The 24,658-nt window shown below is 44.9% G+C and overlaps 2 protein-coding genes and 2 pseudogenes across 16 annotated transcripts in view; 2 read left to right on the top strand and 2 right to left on the bottom strand.

Moving 5' to 3' along the window:
• Positions 1–15,952, bottom strand: part of RNFT2 (ring finger protein, transmembrane 2) — a 60,085-nt gene extending 44,133 nt beyond the window's left edge. For 7 of the 8 annotated variants that reach the window (XM_006908588.3, XM_015586874.2, XM_015586876.2 and 4 more), the window contains exons 1-7: positions 15,828–15,952; positions 14,030–14,204; positions 13,500–13,558; positions 8,445–8,923; positions 6,486–6,562; positions 3,368–3,468; positions 60–213 (exon numbers count right to left, since the gene is read on the bottom strand). In XM_006908588.3, the coding sequence (XP_006908650.1) occupies positions 60–213; positions 3,368–3,468; positions 6,486–6,562; positions 8,445–8,923; positions 13,500–13,558; positions 14,030–14,053 (894 nt within the window). In that variant the 5' untranslated portion in view covers positions 14,054–14,204; positions 15,828–15,952. Of the gene's footprint in view, positions 1–59; positions 214–3,367; positions 3,469–6,485; positions 6,563–8,444; positions 8,924–13,499; positions 13,559–14,029; positions 14,205–14,226; positions 14,380–15,827 lie in introns of all 8 variants that reach the window. The other variant, XM_025044505.1, reaches the window with a different exon arrangement.
• LOC112477303 lies at positions 9,449–9,567 on the top strand (annotated as a pseudogene).
• A 168-nt stretch (positions 15,953–16,120) lies between the features above and the next one.
• CUNH12orf49 (chromosome unknown C12orf49 homolog) overlaps positions 16,121–24,658 on the top strand; it is a 16,801-nt gene continuing 8,263 nt past the window's right edge. For 3 of the 8 annotated variants that reach the window (XM_025044517.1, XM_025044519.1, XM_025044518.1), the window contains exon 1: positions 16,123–16,340. In XM_025044517.1, the coding sequence (XP_024900285.1) occupies positions 16,227–16,340 (114 nt within the window). In that variant the 5' untranslated portion in view covers positions 16,123–16,226. Of the gene's footprint in view, positions 16,405–24,658 lie in introns of all 8 variants that reach the window. The other 5 variants (XM_025044520.1, XM_015586858.2, XM_006908586.3 and 2 more) reach the window with 5 other exon arrangements.
• On the bottom strand, positions 16,421–24,629 carry LOC112477230 (annotated as a pseudogene).

Genomic DNA, 24,658 nt, shown 5'->3' with positions numbered 1-24,658 from the left:
TGAATCCCCTGCATGTTCAACATGACTGGGGCTCCTTGGTGGCCACAGGCAGTATCTACCTTGGACTTGACGGCCAGGATGATCTTGGGCAGGGCCACGACCAGGCACTTGAGGGCGATGGTGATGTACTTCAGCACAAAGTCTGCGATCCCCACGATCCACAGCAGGTCGAAGAAGTCTAGGGTCTCCAGGTTGGGCTTTAGAAATATGAGGCTGTGGAGAAGGTTCAGAGAGTCAAGATGCTCACTTAGGATCACTGGCCCTTGGCAGCTCCTTCTACTGATTCCAGGAGCCTTGGAAGTATTACCTGCAGAAAGAACACTGAACTGGCTGAACTGGGAGTCAGACATGTGTCCTGTTCCTGAATCTGGTTACTGTGTGTGCTCAGGTGAGTATCTTAATTTCTCTGAGCCTCAGTTCCCTTAAGGGTTAAAATGAGTCTCTTAACTTCTCTGAGCCTCAGTTCCCCTGAGGGTTAAAAGATGAGATTAGCCTAGAGTATCATCAGTTAAGGTCCCCCTGTTATTTTATGGGTCAACAACACGCTTCACAAGAGGAAGCAGAAGGAAGGAGGGAAGGCCGACACTATGGAGGGCGGGGGAGAAGGAGGGTAGAGAAAACTGATGTGCCAGACACTGTGCTAAGCTCTTTATTCAGTGTATCTCATTGTCCTGCACAGTGAGTATTGCTTCTCCCCACTTTATAAATGAGGCACTGAAGCTTGGAGAGGTGAGGTAAGTTGCCCAAGGTCACACTACATGATAATTGGCGTTTGTATCAGACAGACTTGAATTTGAATCCAAGCTTCTCCATTTATTGGGCAAATAATGTTGTCTCTGTAAGCCCCAGTGTTATTATCAGTTAAATTCCTTCCCTCATAGTGGTACTGGTGAGATTTGATTCAGTAACAAGCATCCTTCTATGAGATTGCAGACTCTGCCATGCAGCCAGGAGAACAGCAACTCTCTGAGGCAGGCCCCCTTATCTACCCCATTTTGCAGATGAGGAAACTGAGGCATAGAAAGATAAAGTAATATGCACAAGGTCCTGCATATATTAAGAGGGGGAGGTTGACTGAAACACAGGCATCCCAGCTGCAGTTAGTACCCTCAATCCTTACTCGACAGCAAGGCTACTCGGAGTGTTAACTCGTTTTACCCAACTGTGACCAGGTAAGTTCGCCTCACACTCAAGTTCTGTACTTACCTCAATGGAAACTGGCAATAGCTGTTCTCAAACTGGCACATGTCCATGGACCACACTGAGCATCACTGCTCTCTACTACCACAGAGGATGATGATGTTATTCATAATATAACAGTAGTAGCTAAAAGCTCTTGGTTCTTTACGTCACACTGGCCCTACTCTACACACTTTATGTGTCCTAACTTATTTTGTCTTCCCAATGGCTCTATGAAGTAGGTGCTATGATTATTCCATTTTGAGCTGGGGAAACTAGGGTGCTAAGAGGTGGTGTCGCCTGCCCACAGCATATTAGCTAGAATGTGGATTTAGGACTGGAACCAGCACCCAAACTGTACTTGCTCCCTTGCTTTTTTCCTACTGGATTGGAGGCTCTGAGCGAAGGCCCGATCGAGTTTCATGGGTCCCCTGCAGGGAACAGTGCACACAGCCCAGAGTGGTTGCTTTCTGAATGCTTCCGACATGCTCTGCTGGGCTGGTTGAAAACTGTGAACCGAGGCCTCTTTATTATAGTATTCTAGGAATGAACTGGTCTATTTGTTTACTTTTATTTTTAAAAACCTATTTCTATTTATAATAAAAATCTTTAAAGAACTAGCATAGGGCAAAATCGATGACAACGATCCATGTTGGCAATCTCTCACAATACCTCAGGCTCCTTCCATACCCTCGTCCTGTCTCCGTGGGATTCTCTGTATCCAAGTTTGAGTGGCCGTTCACGTTATAACACGGGAGAGGTCAGCAGCCCTGAGCTCCCTCCTCTGCCTCTGCTCATGCTTCTGGGGATATCACGGGCTGGTTAGTTGACTTCCATGCTCTGCTTCTCTGTTATGCTTCTGATTGCAATAAAATGAAGATCTGCCTTCCACTTTCTATTTTATCTCAGAGTTATCTCAGAGATAGGTGTTAAAGTCACCTATCTGGGTTTTAGTTCAGTGTCTTAGTGTTTTTTGTTTTGCACGGTCTTATGTTTTCTGTTTTGGTATTTGTAGGAGGGGTGGAGCAAATGTGTTTTTCCACAGATTGATCACTAGGTCTACTTATTTCGAACATACGCTATGAAAATTAATGAACTGATATATTTTATCATCGGTTTTGCTCCTTATTAGCCATCACTGCCAATAGGTATAGTAATTCATCATAAAAGAATAAAATTAATTACAGGATTATGATATGTCGAATGGTCCGTGGTTTATCCAGTACTTTTCACATATTGAAACATTTGGCCTCCCTAATAATTAGCCTGTTCAGGTGGGTGAGGCAAGAATAAACTGGGTCGCAGTTTCACGAATGAGGAGATTAGGACAGGCTCCAAAGAGTTCCATTATCTGCCACAAAGCACAAGGCTGGTAAGTGGCAGGACTAAGACTCTCTGACATTGGTCATCAGACTTAAATCCTAGAAAGACATGAGCTTGCTGGTAAGGGCTAGTTACCGGGACTAAGATCATTGAAAAGGGTTTCCTCACTATGAAATGGGGACATCGGTATTCTGCTGGGTCACTGGGAAGGCAAAATAAGATCATAGCTATTGGTATTACCTACAAAACACACTCCCGATCGATATCAAGCAGGAAGAGTCTCAGCTCTGTTGCTTTTCTCCCTAAACAGCTTTCTCTTACTGTGCTGCCAGTTTGACTTAGCCCGGGTTTGATGGGGACGCAGAAGGCTGAGTCTGTGACTGTGATCATGCCCAGAGTGTGACAGGAGCTGGAAATTCATTCGAGGTTCTGGGAAACTCCACCTCCTAGAGCCTCCAGCAGCCTTGATACTCTGGGCTAGACTACTAATGCAGTGTGTGAGATGTGAGCTGATGTCTCGGCACTAACTGCCCGATTGCCCTTTGCAAAACAGATGTGCGTGCTCTGAAAGCTTGGCTCGAGTCTCCATCCCATCCTGGAGGCCCTCACTGGCCAGCCCTCCTCCACTAGCCACTGTGTGGCTATTAGAGAATATAAAATTAAATATGTGGCTTGCATTTCTAGGAGAGAATTCTGCTCTAGGCATGTGTGTACACGACAGGGTGGAACTTGAAAGTTACTACGTGACAAAGCACTACTGCATTGTTCTCAAGTGAAAGGGTGTGTGTCCCAACCCTGACAACACCCTCCCCCACTTTCCCACGGCGGGGTGGGGGGGCGGTGTGTGTCAGACTCCCCTGCTCACCTGTTGTACAGCTGCTGGGAACTGAACGTATAGAGGACATACAAGGTGTTCCCCGCCAGAAAGGCCAAGATCCACAAGATGACCAGCACTGACCTCTTTTCCTGGAGAGAAAGCAAGAGATCTGTAGGGATGCTGCAGTGCCAAAGGTGTACATGGCAGAATATTCCAGAATGTTTTCTGACAAGGAGTAACCTTTTCCTTTCTCAAAGGTTTGGAGGAAACTTTGGGGCTAGTGGTGAATAGAGAAGCATGTTGGCATCTTTCCATCCTACTAGCACCCAAGGGATGATTACGACAGAAATGTGGAAACCTGCTTGGGGAATTACCCAGAAAGGCAGGATAGCGCAGTGGTTAGCAGCACAGACTTTGGAACTGGAAGCCTGAGTTCAAATCCTTGGTCTGCTACCGGGGCAGATTACTTAAACTCTTTTCATTTCCCTTTCTTCGTCTGTAAAATGGGAATACATTGTCTCTCCCTCAGAAAGCTGTGAAAATTAATGTACATGAGATGCTTCGAAAAGTGCCTGGTGTATACTAGATGTCAGTTCACATTGACTGTTAGGAGCTAAGGCACAGCGAGGCTAAGCAGCTCCTACACATTTTAAGCCTCAGTGCCCTCATGTAAAAACAGGGCTTTTGTTAAGGATTAAGTAAAATTCATAAATGTAAACATTCGGTCTGGTACGGGTTCCTATTTCAGGCTCGCTAAATGGTAAGACCCAGTATCCAGACTTTACAACCCGGCAGAAGATGTCACATCTATAGGCTGGAAACTTCTGCTCTCATTTTTTCTAGCACAGTCCTCCCTCCAGGCTACTGTCCTGGTCTGAAGTTCAATGCAGGTCCACACTTATAAGATTAAATTCAAATTCGTACGCTTGGCTGTCAAAGCCCTTCACAATCTGGCCCCGTTTCTTTCTCCAGCCTCTTTTCTGTTTAGTCCCCAGGAAGACAAGCTAGAAAACAGTCTCAGTTTGCTATTTCCCATTAGCTTCTCGGCCTAAGAGCCATCGCAGGAAATTTCTGGAGGAGGTGCCGGGCAGGGTGTGTCCGCGCCTGCGCACCCCGGGAGACATACGTAGACCCTCGTGCTGCTGATTCTCAAAAGCTCATGTCTTCCTGGACCAGGGCGGCTGCATTGCTGGAACAGGATGAGCTCATAGCTTTCCCAGTGTAACCTTCCCTGCGGTTTCGCTAAATGCTCCACTGTCTCCAGACACAGCTCAGTGTCCCACACACCCTCACCATGTATATTTCCTCAGCGTAGACAAAATAAATGCATCTCCATCCACCCATTATCCCAGGAGTGGTCAAGTTTAACGACCCTAGAAACCACCTCCAACCAACCAACTGCTCTTCTCAGTGTGATTAATCTACTCGGCAGCCCTTTTTACCCCAATAAATAATGGATTCCAGTTTAATCCACTGTGAATCCAAACCAAAGTTGGAAGAGAAAGAGGGAATTAGCAGTGCCCAAAGCCAAACTCTGAAGAACAGAAGGGATAGTTCTCTAGTTGTAAGTTGAAATTGCCAAACTTACTAAGGGTCATGCAGACTCTTTCACAGAAAATATGTGCAGGCAGGCAAAACAATACCTGTGTCTTCAATTCATAGGGTTCAGGACCCCGAGAAGCCTGCCCACAGATAAAGGCATCTTTTTACCCCCTAAAGCTCAAGTCAAGGCACATTTCAGAGACAGCCAAAAAGTGTCCCATTATGGTGGAGATGGATCTGTTGTTCTAATAGCAGAAAGGGGTTTGTATGAAGAAGATGAGACTAAGGGTCAGGAAGAACCTCTGGCTCCATGGCCAACTCTGGACCTCAGTGGGCTCATGTCCTCAATGGAGACTGAGCTGCCCTTCACGCCTCACAGAGGTCCAGGTGCTTTTGAGAAATCAGATGATGCCAAAAAAAGGATCAGAGAGGATGGTGGCTATTATGGGATCATATATACAGCACAAAGCATAGGCTTATTAAATAGCTCAATTACATGTTACCTATATGCCTGGCACTGTGCTAAACACCTTCTCTGCACTATCTCATTTCATCCATTCTATGGGTATATGAAGTTGGTGTGCACAGTTCCTTTTCCAGAGGTGGCATCTGAAGCTGAGATCACCGAGGTAACCTGCCTAAGGGTTGGACGTAGGTGGAGGAGCTGGGATTTGAATTTGGGATGAGCAGAGCCTGTGGACTCAACGTCTGGGTTTATCTCCTGATGCCACCACTTGCACTGGCTGTGTGACCTCAGGCAAAAAACTTAGTGTTTCTGAGCTACCGTTTCCTACTGGGAAAATGAAATGAGAATGGCTCTGCCTCTCTCCCAGGTTGCTGGGACAAATGTGCAAGATGAAGTGTGCAAGGAGCCCAGCACTGTGCTGGGCACGCTTAGTGCTCAGCAAGTATTAAGAGGGCATTTAGGATGATGGTGGTGAAGCTGTATGGCCACCGAGTAGTGCCAGGAGGACGGCCTGTACCATGAGGATGGGTTGGAAGTGAGCTAACTGGTTGAATGTCAGGAGGGTAAAGGGACTAGGCTGGGGCGCATGGGGGAGATGCTGCCGGTAGAAGGGCTTGGGAGAAGGATGGCACATCCGGGGATCTGCCCAGGGGTGGCAGGCATAAGAATAGCCTCCCAAAGATGTCCCTGTCTTAATTGATGCAGCTTGTGAATATGTTAGGTCACATGACAAAGGGGAATTAAGGTTACAGGTGGAATTACCATTGCTATCAGGTGACCCTGAGATGGGGAGAGACTTGTGGATTATCCAGGTGGACCCAATGTCATCACAAGGGTCCCTAAAAGTAGAAGAGGGAGGAGAGTCAGAGGGAGATGTGACTACGGAAGGATGGCCACAGGGATGCAATGGTGTTGGCATGAAGAGGAGGAAGGGGCCAGGAGCCAGAGAATGTAGGTGACCTCCACAACCTGGAAAAGGCAAGGAAACAGATTCTCCTTGAAACTCTCCAGAAGGAATACATTCTTGTTGCCACCTTGAGACCCAATTCAGACTTCTGATAGACAGGGCTACAAGATAATAAATTGATGTTTTAAGCCACTAAGATTGTGGCCATTTGTTACGGCAGCCATAGGAGACTAATTTGCCAGGTGACTCACCTTCAGAGAGACTTGTTCTCGGAGCGTGGAGTTGGCGTAGGCAAAGGTGCTGGCCATCCCAATGCACACAGCAATGCCTGTGGGATAGAGGAGGGCCCAACACCCCCACTTAGACTCATCAGGTCTGGCCCTGGCTTACTTGGGACTGTGAGCAATGTTAAAAAGACACATCCCTGGTCCCCTTGGAGTCTAACCACAGAGGAGAGAGGCAATCTCATTTCTGGGGGATTTGGGATGCCATGTACATCACTAAGACCCATGAACTACTCTGAATATAGGCCTCTGACTTACGGATGGAACCAAGGCCACTGTCGGGTATTTTATAGAACCAGTGAAAGGCACAGGCTGTGCAGTCTGGTAAGACCTGGGTTCAAATCTCGACTCTGCCGCCTCTTCTCTGTATGAGCTTAGGCTAGGCACTGCACCTCTCTGAGGCCCAGTTTCCTCATCTATAAAACGGACAGGGTACTAACAGTACTTATCTCATGGAAGGATATTGCTTATAGTGCACAATCTCTAGCAGTTAGTAAATGGTACCTATTATTTCTACTTTCAAAATGGATCTGAAGTGTTATTTGTGATAAAAGCATACACAGAAAAAGATCATAACACCATAAAGAAAATTTAAAGAGGGGGGAAAAATTCCTACTGACAGGAAAGCATGACCCTGGAAGAAGGGGGAACAGAACTGAACTTTCTTCTGCAATTCATGCAATTGCCACTGTTTGCCAAGCTACAACCTTGGAATTCTCCCTGAATGGGGATTTTCAAACCCTACTTTTCCTTACAGGATTCTGCTTTCACATGATGTTCACAGACCCTCATGCTTGGAGCTCACTTTTAACTTTTTAATAGCATGTGTACTCCAGGTATTTTGCCAGATCTACTTTGTCAAAGATGTACTTCTTCATTGAAAATACGTAAGATAAAAACTAGTAACCCCACAAGCCTTTCTTCTATTCTCCTCCTCGATTAAAAAAACAAAAACAAAAACAAAAACAGACCAAAACAAAAAACAAAAAACAAATAAACCTACCAACTGAAAAAGAAAATGACCATCCTCGAGAATAAAATTTAAATTGGGAGTTTGCTGGAATTCAGGGTAAGGGGGAACATGCCAGCTTCCGTTTCTAGCACTAGAAAAGGAGGGGCTTCCATGGTAGCACCCCAGCAAGGAAAGTGGGGTGATGTGAGGCAGTTAGCATTTACCAAGAAGGGGGCAAATAAAACAGGAAGGATAGCTTAATCCCTCTAAATATTGTCTTATGAGATGTAGTTGGCCGTGAGATAGTTCCTACCGTGATTCCTCCTACAGGACTGAAACAGCCTAAAACTCTCCAGGGCACATCAACATCCTGATCTGATAACAATAAGTAACAGTAATAGTGGGCCAGACACCATTTATTGAATGTTAAGTGTGTCAGGCTCTAGGATAAGCACTTTATGAATCATGTTCCTAATAACACTAACAATTGGTAATGTTTATTGAGCACTTGCTCTGTGCCTGGTTCTATGTTAAGTGTTTTGCAGGTATTACTAATGAATACGATGAAAATAATAACCTACATTTGCAGAGTACTGCCCTAAGTGCTTTATATATATTAGCTCATTTAACTTCACTGCAATCTCATGAAGCGTATCCTATTATAACCCTCATTTTATGGATGATGGGCCAGAGGTACAGAGAGGTTAAATAACTCACCCAACATCACACAGCTAGGAAGGGGCAGAGCCTGGGTTCAGACCCAAGCAGTCCGAACTCTTACTTACTACATTCTACTCCTTCGTAGCAACCAACTGGCTAAGGAAGCTTCTACCACAATCTGCACTGGACAGATGAGGAAACTGAGGTTCAGAGGTGAGTGGCTTGCCTTCCTGTTGGCACTTGGGATGGATGGAGAACCCCCCCTCCCCCCCCACACACACTCGGGATGAAGCCCCTATGTCCCTGGGACTCACCAAGCTTATGCTGGAAGCACAGTTTGGCCAGGAGGATCAGAATGAAGGGCAGCCCTTTCTGGAGCCAGCAGACCACAGCCTTCAGCTCGGACAGGGCAGGGGCAGGAGTGCCCGGCTGCTCGTCGCCCGCCTCGTCGGGGTGCGCGCGGTGGTCCCCGCCCACGTGCTGCAGCAGCGAGCTCCCGCGGTGTCCCGCACTGTGGTGGAAGTGGTGGGGCTGGCGGTGGTGGTAGGCGCCCCCCTCGCCCCGGCCCCCGCTCTCCTCCCTGGACGCGGGCATCTGGATGAACACGTCCCCGCCACTGGCCGAGGCCCCCAGCACCAGGCTGGACGGGAACGGCGTGGCCGGAAGGCTGCCTGCCGGGAGGCCGGAGAGGCTGGAGAAGAGCGCTGGCGGGGAGGCCGCTTCTGCCTTCAGACTCTCAAAGACGCCCCCTTCATCCACGCTGGCCTCGGAGCTGAGCGCTTGGCTGCGATTTCTGGGCCAGAAGGGAAGAGAAAGCCCCACAACATCAGGCAGATAGAAAGACAGTCGAGGATGGAGGACAAATCATAGTATCAATGTCATAAGCCGAACTGTGTACCATTCCTCCCCGCAAACTCCTATGTCGAAGCCCTACCCTCAGGACCTCGGAGTGTGACTGTATTTGGAGGCAGGGTTTTTGCAGAGGTGACTAAGTTACAATGAGTTCATTAAGGTGGGCCCTAATCCAATATGACTGATGTCCTTGTAACAGGAAATTTGGACACTGGCACACATACAGGGAAGGTGGTGTGAAGACACAGGGAGAAGCTGGCCATCTGCAAGCCAAGGAGAGAGGCCTAAGAAGAAACCAAGCCTGCCGACACTTTGATCTTGGACTCCCAGCCTCCGGAACTGTGAGAAAATAGATTTCTTTTGTTTAAGCCCTCCAGTCTGTGGTACCTTGTCATGGGCAGCTCTAGCAAACACATACAAATGATAACAGCAACAGGATAACAATCTTTATTGAAATTTTACTATTGTCTATGGCCATGCCACCCTGAACATGCCCGATCTCGTCTGATCTTGGAAGCTAAGCAGGGTCAGGCCTGGTTAATACTTGGATGGGAGACCACCTAGGAATATTAGGTGCTGTAGGCATTCAAAAAAAATTAAAATAAATAAATAAAAAATAAATAACTAATAGATAAATAAATAAATTATATATAAAGAAATTTTACTATGTAACAGTTTTCTAAGTGCTTTCCATTGGTTAACTCTTATGAACCCTGTGAAGTAAGTACTAATAATACCCCCTCATTTGACAGATCAAGAAACTGAGGCACAGACAGAGGGAGTAACTTTTCCAGAGTTACACAGCTCGTAAGGGATGGAGCAAGGGGTACACAGACCCAAGCAGACTAACTCTAGAGCTCACTTTCTTGACTGCTATACTTTAATGAAAAAGAAGCAGAGTTCTATGATTTTAGAATAACCTCAGGGACCCAGGGGCCCTGGCTCAGTAATCTTCAAGTTCAATGATTCCCAGTTCCCAGAAGGGTCCAGCCTTGGTCACAGCTGGTTTTTGGAGGGCAGCAAACAGTAATGGGAAGAAGACTTAATAGAGAAGCCCACATTTGAACCAAGCTCTACCCTTCCCAGGGGCCTTAACAATTCATTTCTCTTCTGAAAAATGGGCCTAAACACCATTCATGCACTGAATTACTGAGGGGTCAAATTCAGAATACCTTTTTCAATGGACTGAGGATTTAGGAGGTGTTCAATAAATGTGAACTATTCTCTCCAGTGCCTATGGAAAGACCTCCAGGGCCAACTGCCTGTTCTAGTTCCCAGCAGGGACCTCTTGTGTTGGAATCAGCCGAAGGATTCCATGGCCATTGCCATGAGTTAACCCCTGCGGTCAGCCCAGAACTGGGTGCACTTTCCCCACAAACACCATGCCTGGAGTTCTGGATGCCATCTCTCTTCTCTTGTGCTTGTCCTCTCTTCGAATGCAAGCATGATGTGGAAACTCAGTCTACACAACAGATACATGCAGAGCTGATGTGCTTCATGTGCATGTGTCAGGCGGAGGGGCAAAGAGCCTCCATCCTCTTACCCTGCAGGAGGGCCCCCAAAGTACCTCTGCAGTCCCTTACGGCACTCAAAATATATTATGAGCTTAGTGAAAGCCAGAGCTGAGTTCCATTCATCCTTTGGACCTACAACCCAGGGCACACAGTAGGTGCTTAATAAACGTATCCTAGCTATTATCCAGGCACAAAATGGCAGTGGGAGGGAGGCTGCGGGGGAATTATACAGTGCTTTCACTTTTGACCCTGTATGATCTATTCTCCATTCAGAGACCAGGGTGCATTTTACCAAACATATTCAGTTACTTCACTATCCCATAAAAGAGCTTCTCATTCCAAAATCCTTCCCACAGCTTCAGATAAACCCTATATAGGGGAGGTAATAGTATTCCCATTTTACAGATAGAGACCGAGGCTCAAAGAACTTGCCAGACACCCTGGATTATCTGGCCCCAAACTCCAATCTTACCGTGTGCCCCTCTCTAACTACGCAAGTTCTTCCTACCGTGGGGCTTTTGCACAGGCTGTTCCCTTCACCAGATGTCACCGCTACCCTGTCCCACTTCGGTACCTATGCTCATCCCTCAGATTTCAACTAAAATCTCTTGCTTGGTGGAGCCTGCCCTGCCTGACCTAACCCCATAGATAACAGTCTTCTCGATCCTAGTTCTTACTGCATCCTAACCTCACCTGCTTGGGACTGACCACAAGTTATCATTTTACTGCTCACCTGTGGCTCTCAACCCTGGCTGCAGGTTATAATCACTTGGGGTGATTATACAGGTGCCTGGGACCCAGTGTTAATCAATCGAATCAAAATCTTTGGGAGTGGGCCCTGGCATCTGTCTTCAGAGCCCCAGGTGATTCCATTGTGTAATCAGCACTGAGAACAGTACTTTAGATTGGCTCTGTGCCATGAGGTCAAAGACCATGATTGTCCCCACTGTATCTCTCCTACCTAGCACAATGCATCTGGCACATAGAACGTGCAGAAGAAACACTGTCTGAAAGAATGAATGAGTGAGCATACTAAAGGTTCTGAGAAGACCTACAATTGAAGAAAGAAATTTTGTTTAAACCTAGTGTTTCCCAAACTTCTTTCACCCTGGGATTCTTTTTTTTCTGTGGAAAATCTATTAATAGCTTACAGAACACCTATGAAACCCTGCAGGGTAAATACTGGTCTGACGAAATCTCGGGGTTGGTTGCTCTGGCTTCCCAAACTTGACTTGAGGGTAAGTTATCATAAACCTGGTGCATGGGAAGGAACTGGAAGATGGTAGCTCCTCCCCTATCACATGGCCCATCCCTGCTTCCCTCCAAAATCCCAGGAAATGTGTGGTCCTTCTTCCTGGCGTTTGGGAGAATAATAAAGACAATATTAACGATGACAATAACAACTGACACCATGGCTATGATCCTCAAGGGGCCTCGAGGTTTTTCTGCTTCAAGGAGCTGAGCTAAGAAAGAAGGAGTCCTGGCAGGTGCCCATGTTGGCCCACATGGGGGCCATCCTCTCTGCCCCACGAGGCCCTGGAAAGCCTTCCTGGTCCCCTTAAGTTCACCAGCACTCTGAGTTCACTGGGCTCAGGGGGCCTCCAGTACAACCAGGGAAGACTCAATCCACCACAGGGCTTTTTATAGCTGGCCTCCCTTCCCCAGGTCCCAGCATCCAATGGAGATTTCAGCCTAAATGGGCAAGAATAGTCCTTGGGGAGGCAGAGGCTGCGCTTCCAACTTAACCACTTAACGGCTAGAGTAGGAGGCAGCCCAGGAGAGGAATGGGTCCACCCAGATAGGAGGCAGACGAAATGTGCTGGCTCAGAGCACAGACTCTGGGGGGCAAAGGGACTGGGGTCCGAATCTCAGCCTTGCCACTTCCTGGCTGTGTGACTTTACTTCCCTTCTCTGAGCCTCAGTTTCCTCACTTATAAAAATTGTGGTTAAAAATAATCCTAACCTCATTAGTGGCACAGAGTAAGTAGGTAGCAATACATGGTGGCCCTTATTTTTAAGGCCAGAGCCCTTCCCTGCAGAACAGGCAGGATCGATGCAAAACTCAGTCCCAAAGCTAGAAGTGGTGGGTACACTGTGATTCAGAATTGCAAGGGAATAGGATATGGAGGAGGAAACGCTTGGCTGCCTGCTCCTTGGATGTATGTGCCAGCAGAGTGGGGGGTGAGGGGTGTCTGGGGCAGGGAGACTGTCACAACCTGAGAACAGGTCCCATGGTGTGTTCTCTCTTGGGCTTAACGAGAGAAATTCTAGCTCATGAGTGTTTTAACTGTGTTTTCTTAGATTCTGCATTTGTCTATTTGGCATCCACTAATTACAGGGCCAAACTAATAGCCAAAGTTGTTTACATCTTCCCTGTGATCCAGAGCCCATATTCCCAACCACCTCTTTCATCTGATTCTCACACATCCAGCCAATATTTCTCCTGCACCAAATCACTCAGGACCAGGCACCAGACAACCAGAGACCAGCCCAGAGCCCACTGACATTACTCAAACTAGACAACACTAAGCTGTTTCCCCTGCCTTGATTTGTGCAGAAAGCAGTAAAAGCTGTGGCCTATGCTTTCTCTTTGCTTCTTTCTGCCTCCTCACTGACCCTGGTGCTTCCCCATGTGGCCCTATGTCGTGTGACATGCCCCTTTCTCTCGGGAAATGTAAGTAATAAAGATCTTTCAATGGCATTAGCCTTTCCATGTTGTCACTCAGTCACCTCTATAAATTAAAATCCTGTGGGTACAATCATTGAGGTAATGAATCAAGTGGATCACCTGTCACAAAGGCTTTGAGACTTACCATAAGAGCAATGCCAGCTGTTATGTATTGAGTAGTATATGCCCTCACTGTGCAAAGCAGTTTCCAATCAGATCTCCTTTGTTCCTCTAACAAGAAACCCTGAGAGGCAGGTATTCAATCCAGTTTTGGGTTACCCCTGACCACCCGAAGCCCAGAGTCCCCAGATAGAAAGAAACCAGGGGATGCCTACCTTTCAGGTGGAACGTTATCCGTGTTACTGCTGTGGCGTCTCTGCATTTTCCTTAAGACCTGAAAGCCAACACATGGCATGAGCCAGACTCTCCCAGCCTTCACGCTGCCTGTCAGATTGCCATGGCAACCATAAATAAGGACTACTCATATATCACATCTCTAGAGCTGACATTTTCCAAACCCTCTTTCCATCTGTTATGTCATTCAACAATACTGAGTAAAGAAAGTGTCATCTCCCCATTTCACAGATACAGATGTTGAGACCCAGAGGTAGAGGAAGTTCTCCCGGGAGAAGAGAAAGTAGTGTGGTGATGTGAGCAGGAACTGGCAGAGGGAGACGTGGATTCTGGACAGATATAGACCCTAATTTGCTGTGTGACTCTGGACAAATCAGTAACCTCTCCGTGGCCTCAGATTCCTCATCTGTTGAATGGGTGGGGGTGGAGTGGCTTCACCCAAAGCTGCTTTCCACCCCTCACATTGAATAAAGTGGTAATGAAAATGTGAACTTTCATGTGGACATGTCACCTTGTTCACTGTGAGGAGCCACATGGACTTCAGAACTCCATGTTGACGACACCTGAGGTGAGCATTCAGGGCTCCTGATGGGGATGTGACCACTGGATTCCAGAGAAAGCAGGCCTCCCGCTCCTCTTCCTCCCCAGAGGGATGCAAAGGTCAAGGGAGTTTGAGACTCCAAACCCTGGATGGAACAGAACACTTACATGAATAGTCCATGGGGTGCCTTGAACCTGAGAATAAGTCTTGGGACATCATGGGTAGCTATAAGTATATGATTCCCTCTCATCGATCTCTCGTTAGGACTCCTGAGGATGGTCATGATCTCAATGTATTTTGTCCTATTGTCAAACTGAGTCCTAATTGGGGAATACAGAACATATGTTTTAGAGCCCCCAATAGCTTTGCATTGCAATCAGAAGAAAATTCAATCTGTTCATACCCTACAGGTTCTACCTGATGCACCTCACCTGTTTCCCACCTTATTTCCCTCCCCTCTGCCTTTAACCACTCCCCTCCAGCCACACTAGCCTTTCTGTTCTGCAAACATACCAGCTGTCCCTGTCTCAGGGACTTTGAACCTGCCGTTCCTTCTCCCTGGAATTCTTTTCCTTCTTGCTAGCTCCTTCAGATCAAACGTCACTTCCTCCAAAAGGCCTTCTCCTTTCGCCCTCCTGACTCACCATAACACTGCCCTGTTTTACTTTCTTCAGAGCACTTATTTATTTACAGGTTTGCTTATTTATGATGTGTCCTTCTTTAGAAGGTAAATGCCACAAAAGCAGAGAGCCTTCGGCCTGCTTTGTCCCTCTACCTCAGTATCTAAAACTGTGCCTGGCACAGAGTAGCACTCATGTGTTTGTTCAATAAGTAAAACTCTGGATCTCTCAGTTACCTTTTTCTACATCCCTTGCTCCCTCCAGACCTTTCACCCTAAAGAAGAAATGAAGGCCAGAGACTTTCCATAAATAAGTTTAGCCTCCTTGAATACCCTTTTTATGAGGACCAAATATGATATCTGAGACTCTTTTAGTTCAGGGCACCATAACTGGTTGTTGAATGACTTCCTAATCCTGACCAGCCTTCTTCAGGGGTCAGCATTGGTGTTACTGGGGTCATTGATTAAAGAGAAAACCCACTGGCTAAGCCTTCTTTCTCTTTTGGAAAATCAGCTAAGAAATGAGTCAGCAGCAGCATCTTCATATATGAAGGAAAGCTTTTTATCTAAACATTTCTCAAGAACTTGCATGCCAGCTTAATGCAATCCAAACAATGACTCCCCATTACCTGCGATACTTGGGGAAAATAAAATACAGTATCCCAAAGCTTCCATCCACAAATTTGACACAGCCTCCTAAATTAAATGGTCAAGATTCTACTTTCAGATGCTTGCTTTTGAAGGGGCTTTAGATTCTTTGTTGAATGCAGGCCGTAAATAATTATTCCAATGTTGAATTCTGGAATAAATATTTGCACATGGGATGCACTTGAATGACTGAAACGGCTTTTAACCCTCTGCTCTATGCATGGACTACATACCCATGAAGAATTACACAGATACTTTTCAATGCATGCTATGTTTTAAGTTGAGTCTCCGGGTCCTTATACATGACTGCACCGAAACGCACGCAAGAGAGCATCTCTTGCAATACTTGCATTGAAAGGAGGCAGGTGCACTCTGGGTAGGATGCCGCGAGCATTTTTCATTCCTGCAGCCAACGTTCAGCTCAAAACGCCCTAGGGACTGCAAGGGCAGGAGACTAAATGGACTATTCCCAGGAAAAAGAAAATCGCGTTCTGTTTTTACCTGCAGAGACAATTCAGCAATCACAGCGGCATCATTCACGTCCTTCCAAGCCAATCATTACTCGAGCAGCCCCGGGAGCACGTGACTACCGAGTGCTTCCGGCCTCTCGCAGGATTCTTTCTCCAGTTGACTGGCCATGCGCTAAGATCCGGGCACAACTACACCCGCAAGCACATGATTGCCCGCCCCTTTCCCGGGCCTCAGCCAATAGAAAGCCGTCTCTCCTCAGGGACCAATGGCGATGAGGCCGAGCGAGGTCGGCCGGTGACGCAGGGGGAGTGGAGGCGGGACCTAGAGCGCGGTCACGTGGCGCGGATTGGCTGACGGGAGCTGGTTGGGCTGAGGGCCGCGGGGCCGGCTCCCGGCGTCAGGGATGCGGCTGCCGGCCGCGTAGGGGCCATGCAGCCCGGGTCCCGGGCCTGTCCCGCTCCGCGCCCCGGCCGCCGCGCCCCGCGTGCGTGCCGGCATGGTGAACCTGGCGGCCATCGTGTGGCGCCGGCTCCTGCGGAAGAGGTGGGTGCTCGCCCTGGTCTTCGGGCTCTCGCTCGTCTACTTCCTCACCAGCACCTTCAAGCAGGTCAGTGGCCGCCCGCCCCGCCGTCCCGCGTTTGCTCCGGGAGCCTCAGGCAGCTCTCCTGGCTAGCCGGCTTCCCCCGGGGTGGGGGAGTTGCCACTGCAGCCGCGCTGCCGCTGTGTCCGGACAGGTGGGCACTGCTGTCCCGGGACTGAGGACGGGCGGAGGTGCCCCTTTTCGTTGGTGCCTTGGCGAGAAGGCGCGCCTGGGCCTGGGGCAGAGCTGGAAATCGAACCCAGTGCCGTGGTCCCTTACGCTGTGGTGGTTATTACCCTCACTGCCCTTACGTGCTTTCTACCTGCCAGGTCCCGTGCTGAGTCGGGGTGTGCATTTCTCACTTTAGCCTCGCTGCATCATTCTTGGGGGCCGGTGTCCCTGTTAGACAGCCGGGAAAGCGAGACGCCAGAGGCGGAGATGGTTGGGTCAGTAAGCAGCCGAGCTCCGAGGCCGGCGCTGGCCTTGGTGTAGTTGAGGGGCGCAGTGGTCCACCTGAGACTCGGTAGGACCCACGAGGTGCCCTTTCCGTGCGTAACTTGGTTGCACGTGGAATTTTCTTTTCACTTCCTCACGCCCTTAGTGTTTCTTCTGTGTGAGAACTCGAGAGAAAAGACAGTGGTTTGGTGGGAAACGTTACCCAAAAGCAGTAGTTAGTCCAGCTTGAGCGTTTGGGTTTTTTAGAAAAGATGGACATACGTGTGGACATACTCAAGGACAGACACCCCAGGACAACCCTGGTGTATGCTATTCTATTGTCTTGTATTTATTAAAAGCTCCCTTTTTTACCCTTTAGGGTCAGGTCTGTAAATAAAATATATCAATGAACAGAAAAGAAAGTAAATGGTCATCCTTGTTTTAGCAAATTGGCAGGGGAGCTGCCAAAAGGAAAGATAGGGAACTAACTCTATCTTACCTCTTAGGCAAACAGAGAGGCTGGGTGATGTAAGCCTTTTTTATTGACTGGGATGTGTTGGTGACATTCATGTGAACTAAGTGCCGCCAGGACTTGTGTTTTCTGCCACCTCACAGACAACGTCTCATGGTCACGTGTTGTCCTTTCTCTGGTGGACCTCTGAATGTTGTGAGCCAGGTCTCAGACGTCTGCCTTCCTCCCAGCCTGACCCAGGTGATCTCTGGTATCATTGGTTAAGTACCAGCTGTATGCTCTTGGGATCCCAATTCATAACTCCAGCCTAAACCTGTCCTGAACACTCCAGAATCTTATATCTTCTGTCTCCACAGTGTATTCTGAATCAGTTCATGTCTCCCAGTTGTCACTGCTGCCACCCTAAGTCAACCTACTTTCATCTCTTATCTGGACCACACCTCCAACAGGTCCTTGTATCCTTGTTCTACAGTCAATTCTCTACCCAGCAGGGTGATACTTTTTAAAAAGTCAGTCATGACCCTCTCCCGTGTATAATTCTTCTCTGGGTTCCTACTGCCTTCAGATGAACTCCAGACTGTTCCAGGATCAGGGTGACTATTTTCTGTCACTTCAGGTCAGGCTAACTGTTACTGCCTCAGGCCACACTCGGTGACACAATTCAAGTTACTTCAGTTTCTTGCCCAGATACCTGTTTTATTTTCTTTGTGGTAGGAACTGAATATTTCTTGTTCATTTACTTGTTTATCTGTTTCCTCTCTCTCTCCTAGAATGTAATTTTCTTGAGAACAGAAAACTGTGTTGTTTATTGAATTCCAGCCCCTAGAATTCTTCCAGGTACTTCATGGGCAGTCGAATATTGGAACAAACGAGTGAGTCTTTTGAATTGGGATGACTTTTCCTTTCTTCTCAGTCTGGCACACTTCTAATTTTTCATATCTTGAGTCAGATGCTGATGCTCTCCACTCTGTGACCTCTACCACCACCTTTTAAGGATTCCAGTGCACATTGTTCATTTTTTTTCAGTATGTCTTTTTCAAAAACCTGTGACTTATGACTATAATCTTTTTTTTTTTTGAGGGGGGGGGTTGATGATTGTGATTTCCCCAGAACTGTTGGCAGAATTTTTGTTTTGTAAATTTCTCTTGCTCTGAGTTCCCCATAGCCCAAGGAACACTTTAGCTATAATTTTTCTATCCCCGCCAGTCAGCCCTTGGCAACTAATAGTCAACCTTGTCTGTCTCGATGGACATTTTATATAAATGGAACTATACAATATGTGGTCTTCTGTGTCTTCTTTCAGTTAGAGGCCAGTGTTTTCAGGTTTCATTCATGTTACAGCATGTGTTAATACTTCATTTTTTTTTTTAACTTTTATTAGCATTTATTTGATGCTAAATTTACTCCCAGGCCATAAGTTTTTGTTTCTTCAGTTTCTTCTGGGATATCTTTTTGTTCTGTGCAACCTCCTCTTCTGGTTTAGAAACAATTTGCTCTTTTTCAGTGAGGATCATCTCAGTGTGTCAGGGGTTGCTCATGGAGGGGTTAATCCGCCCATGAGCTCTGTTAAGTTCTGCACCGCATCTTGGCAGCTTTGTTCACCCGGATGTGCTCAATTACCAGAGAATCTACATCTAAACCCTTAAGTTCTGCGTTACTCTGCATTTTTAAGCATTGCAGCAAGAATTCAGCACTCTTTTTAAGCCACCGACCCTGTGTCCAGCCCCATTGTTTGGCCTGAGTACACCTACCAACTCTACCATTGTAAAGATGGAATGGCACACATCGCTGCTTTAAAGTGACATCTTTCAGATACTTGGTGGCTTTTCGGATATGCATACCCTTGATGGCCTGGGCAGTTTCACGAGTGTTCTAGTGTTCATAACGTGAACATGAAGATTTGAACCTCTCGATTTGCATGATTTTGTGGGGTTTTCTGGGTCAAGTGAATAGCAAACCATTTTCAGAGGTTACCTGAGGCCGCTTATGGGAAGAGAGTACTTCATTTTTATGTCTGAATAATATTCTATTGTATGCATCTACCACATTTTATTTTTCCATTTCTCAGTTGATGGACACTTAGGTTGTTTCCACCTTTGGCTATTATGAATAGCCAAATGCTATTCTATGAACATTGGTGTACAAGGTTTTGTTTGGAGATATGTTTTCAGTTCTCTTGGGTTTGGTCCTAGGAGTGGAATTGATGGGCCATACGCTGACTCTATGTTTAACGTCTTGAGGAACTGCCAGACTTTTCTAAAGTAGTTGTACCATTTGCAGTGAACTTTTAAGAAGCCATACTTGTCAAGTTCTGATGTAGTGTCAAAGAGGATTATCCATGATTATCTGCTAAAGTCATTAAAATACTTATCCCATTTCCAACTACACATCTGCGAGAGGTAGATTTTCTTCCTCTCGAACAAAATACTGCGACACCTTGAATGCAGAGGGAGATAGGTGAATCCAGCTGTCTTCTGTTAAGTCAGACATTTAAAAGATTTACAGAAATGTAAAACATTTCCTCTTCCCACGAAATTTTTTTTTGTTTTGAAAAATATTTTTTCATAAAAAAATGTTGGCACATAGTGGGTTCATTGCTAGTAAATGAATAATTTATTGAAAACAGATATTTTAAGAATTTGTTTTAATTTCCAATATGAAAAATATCAATAGCCATAATGCTCAAAACCCCACACGTTGGGATCCTACATAAATTTTAAGAGTATAAAAAGATCCTTGGGACCAAAAACTTGGAGCCCATTCTGTCTGGTGTTCACATGCATTCGAGTGCGCTGCTTCTGCTCTGCTCTCTGCTGCAGTTTTTGGTCGCTTACCACTCAGGAGCTGGGTTACTGGAGGTGAGCTCGCTTCATTTTGCCTAGCCTCAGGTTCTTCATCTTTAAAATGGAGATGGTAATGTGGGGCATGGGGTGAGGGAGGGGTTTAGGATTAATGGAGAAGCGGCTATGAAAAACAGTGCTCCCCATGATCCCGAGCTCTGCTTCAGTGAGACCATGAACTCATAGAGCAGATGCGGTGCTTTTTGCCTAGAGAATAGTTGATTATCCTCTACTTCTCTGAATTCTTTTCTTTGGTTTTCATGTTAATTAATGCTTTAGGGGATAGGTCGTATTGTGGAGATGGAAGTGCAGGAGAAATTAGTGACACTGGGGGGATACCATTGGGGGAGAGGATTGGGAATAGTGAGTGATGCCAGGTGACTTGGGTACATTTATTTAACAAATGTTTAATGAACTTCAACTGTGTGCCAGGCACTGGCTACAAGATGATGGACATACAGTCAGGCGAAAAGCGGATAAAGCCTTTCTCTCTTAGAGCCTCTACTCTGTTGGGGGATAAGGGGCAGAAATGGCAAATAAGCAGTTATTTAGTGATTTATGATATGAAGAAACAACAAGATGCTGTGCTAGAGCAGCAAGGTGGGCAGGTGAGCTGAGATTACAGAAATCCCAGTCTTAGAGTCAGATGAGGCCTTAGTGGTCCTCCCGTGTGAATACGTGTTCTCAGATTTGTTCAAGTGGTACAGTTCCTGACGTCTTAGTGCTATTTGCATAATTCTTTGAATATATATTAACATCTTCAACCTTAAGTATGTAAATTGGTGCCAACTTAAATACTGTCTAAAGTGGAATAAAGAAAAAGTTGCTTATCTGGTTTTTGTTTCTCACTGATCAAAGTACATACATATTTTCAGAAAGTTTGTAAAGTTCTATGCAAGGTTGAGGAGGAAAACAGTTACCCGTAATCTCATCAACCAGAAGGATTCACTGATGGTATTTGGGCATATTTTCTTCCTTCATTTTTCACATTTTAAAATATAATTGGGGCATACTGTTTCTTCACTTAACATATATGCGTTTCCCCCATCTTTAAGAGCTCTTTATAAGTACAATTTTTTATAACAAATTTTCCATGAATAGGCTGCACTTAACCATTCCCCAAATATTAGCCATTTTGGATGCTCTCTGGCCTGTATCCCTTTTTTCTTTTCTTTATTTTTTTATTATTTATTTTGAGAATCATAAGTAAATCTTTTAATGACAGTGCTTTCTGTTTAAGTGTTCTTAAACAGAAAAATAGACAAGACAGTTATTAATGTATCTCTTTTAAAATGAGAGGTTAACATATATTAGTAATAAAAACATTCCTGTAGCTCTTTACAATTTATGAAGAAATTCTCACATATGTTTGTGCTCCTTTTGGTTCTGCTCTTTCCTTTGTACCTCAGTGTAGCCTGCTTGGACATCTGTCATGGCTGATTGCACTGATTTCTGATGCCTCTTTATCAACTGCTCTGGAGGTTTTTTGAGAAGAGAACCTGACTACCTTTGTCTGTTTCCTTAATGCATTGTGAGATTTTGATACCTTTGAATGAGTCTCGAATGAAAATGTATATACATATATATGTACATATGCATACACACATAAGGATGCTTAAAATTGAGACAACATAATAGGAGAGGTGGAACTGTTTGGGAAAGGTTTCAAACCACCCATCCAATGAAGGAATCCCATAAGTGCCCGTTCGCCACGCCCTTTGCAAGACTGGACTTTCACACAAGTGAACATGTGCTTATTCATTATATTTGCTGTCTTACACAATCCTGTACAATCTTTTTTGATTGTACAAGTCTTATTTAGTCCTTTTGGCGAAGTCTTGAATATTCATGTTTGAAAACAAGTTCAAGTGCTGGGAGAATTGCCTTCCTGTTTACCAGGAATGTGGAAGAGGTCCTTCTGGGATACACTTGCCCATGAACTCTTGTCCCCTCCCATCCCCGCCAGGAAGAATAACAGGATAGCTTGAGAGTAATGAGCATTTTTAACCTTTTTGTGAGATCCAGTTTACTGTACTTTGACCAGCCTCTTAACAGTCTTTACGGCTATTAATTTATCTAGGGTAACATTTGACACACAGTTTAGTTTGCACATAGCTCTATTATGCAGTTAACTGATAGGTCCCAGCAGACCAGAGGAGTATGAATTTATAGGTAGTTAAGCAGTGTGCACCTAAGTGATTTGTCCCATATTCCCAAGGCTTCTGCACTTAGCTCCTCTTCTTGCACCAACCTTGGAACACAGATGTTGTTTTTGTATAACCCATCCTGTTCCTGCTGGTGCCAGTTCTTTCTTTTAAAAGAAACAAAAAGGAGGGGCAGAACAGAAATGAAAGCCACCTTGAAGGACTGCTTTACATTAGTAAACTAAAGAACAAAATCCAGTCCCGTGCAGTCGTGGAAAAATTGTGAACCTGTTATGTAAATGCTGGTAATATTACAAATGGTCTGTATAACTTTTGGAAGTTATTTGACACTGTATAGCATTGACTACTTCTAGTAATAATTACTACTACAAATTTTTCAAGAGAATAAACAAAAATTCTATAATTTCATTATAGTACTATCTATAACAAAACCTGGATGGGCTAAATGTTGATGTGTAGAGGATGTATTTACTAAATTATGGCACAGCAACATGATGGATTATTAGATAGCTTTGAAAATGTGATTCTCAAGATAATGTAGATATTCGAATGGTTTATCATCCAATTAGTGTCAAGAAGCACTGAATGCAAAGCATCCTCGTTTGTAAGTATAAATGCCAGGCAGGGTCAAAGGCTAGATGTTAATATGCAAAAATAGATATAGCTTTGTGATGAGATTGGGGGCAATTTTTATCTTTAATGTTGGTAATCATGTTTTTTTAATAAGCTTATTATTTTAGAATAATTAGATTTACAGAAAAGTTTCAAGGATAGTACAGAGTTCTCGTAGATCGCTCACTTACTGTTTCCTATTGTTAATAACCATGTTTTTAATAATGTTTATCATTTCATGTTAAAAATGAAAATATTCCAAAGATGATAAAAACTGTTAATAGTCACTTCTGTCTCTTCTATGTCGATAATCTGTAGTATACCTTTCTGTACCTTTATCTCAACTCGTACAAACCTGTATTTGTAGATTATTATAATTATCATAATATAATGTGCGATAATATGCATATTACTTTATAACTTGCTTTTTTCACTTAATAATGTACCATGGCCATCCGGTGGTCTACAACCTTGTCTGTATATTGAAATCATCCAGTGCTTTTAAAAATATTGATTACCAGGTCTCATCCACAGAGATTTTTACTCAGTCTAGTCTGGAGTTGGGCTCAGGAGTCAGAATTTGTTTTAAGGCTCCTACATAATCTAACGTGCAAGAACTGCTACTCTAGATAAATTCATATCCAGGTTTTAGGGGTAGGGTCTTGGGGTAATAGCCATAGCTATAATTGCCACAGCTATACCGGTGTTTCTTCAATCTCTTCTCTGTTTTTGGGTTTCCAGGGTTTTCCTACCATATGAACAGTGTTGTAGTTAACATCCTGGTACATCCTTACACATTGGTGCTTCCTATCGGATAGACCTTAAAAATGTGTTTTCTGGGCCAAACTGTGTGTGGATATGTCTTTTTAAGTAATAATAAAGTCTTTCCGGGTTACTTTCCTAAAGAAATCATAGTAACTATAAAGCTCCTTTCCATCGTTGGAAGTTTGCCATCAAACTTTCAAGGTTAGTCCCATTTGCTCAAATAGTGACACAGGACAGATCGTTTTTTAAATTAATGTTTAAATTAAACTTATTGAGGTAACTTTGGTTAATAACATTCTTAATGGTAAAAGCCACAGAACTCTATTAAAATGATAGAATGTTAAAAGTATATAAAAAGCCTTTAGGAGGGAGTCTTTGTAATTGTTTCTTCCTCCAACAATAGGTTGAAGAATTCTGAAGGTGGCTGCCTCATGCGTGGTTTGTTTTCTGGCACTTGGGCACCTTCAAGGTCTCCTTAGTTTCTTTAGTAGTTCAGTGTAGGAAAAGTAAATTTGAAAGCTCCACCACAGCGTGGAGACTAGGGGAAAAGGTCTAAACTCTTGCCTTTAGAGCATCTCCTCACTTTGCATGTCTAGGTAAAGGGCTGGCTGGCAAGGACGTCTTTTGTAAAGAAAGGTATGTTGTAAGGATTACGTACTCAGTATTTTATCATAGAATTTAGCAAGTTGACATGCTTCTTGCCCCTAAAATCAACCTCCTAATTCAGTATTCCCTTAAATTTACCACTGAAGTACTTGTAACTGCTAAGGAAAATGATCTTGTACTCTAGACGTGTCCGGGTATTGTCTGAAATGAGTTGTAGAATTTATTTGAAGTTTCTTCTATAGCATATTTGTTTTAACATCAAAAATATGTTAAACGTCAGAAAGAGGAAGTAAACGTCCTCCAAATTTTTTCACAAAATTAACACTTTTATACACATTATAATTAATGCGCACGTAATCCAGGGACATTCATGTAAGTACTCCAGT

Source organism: Pteropus alecto, unplaced genomic scaffold (genome assembly GCF_000325575.1).
Source record: "Pteropus alecto unplaced genomic scaffold, ASM32557v1 scaffold113, whole genome shotgun sequence".
Taxonomy (NCBI): Eukaryota; Metazoa; Chordata; class Mammalia; order Chiroptera; family Pteropodidae; genus Pteropus; species Pteropus alecto.
This window is presented reverse-complemented; position numbering and strand designations above follow the sequence as displayed.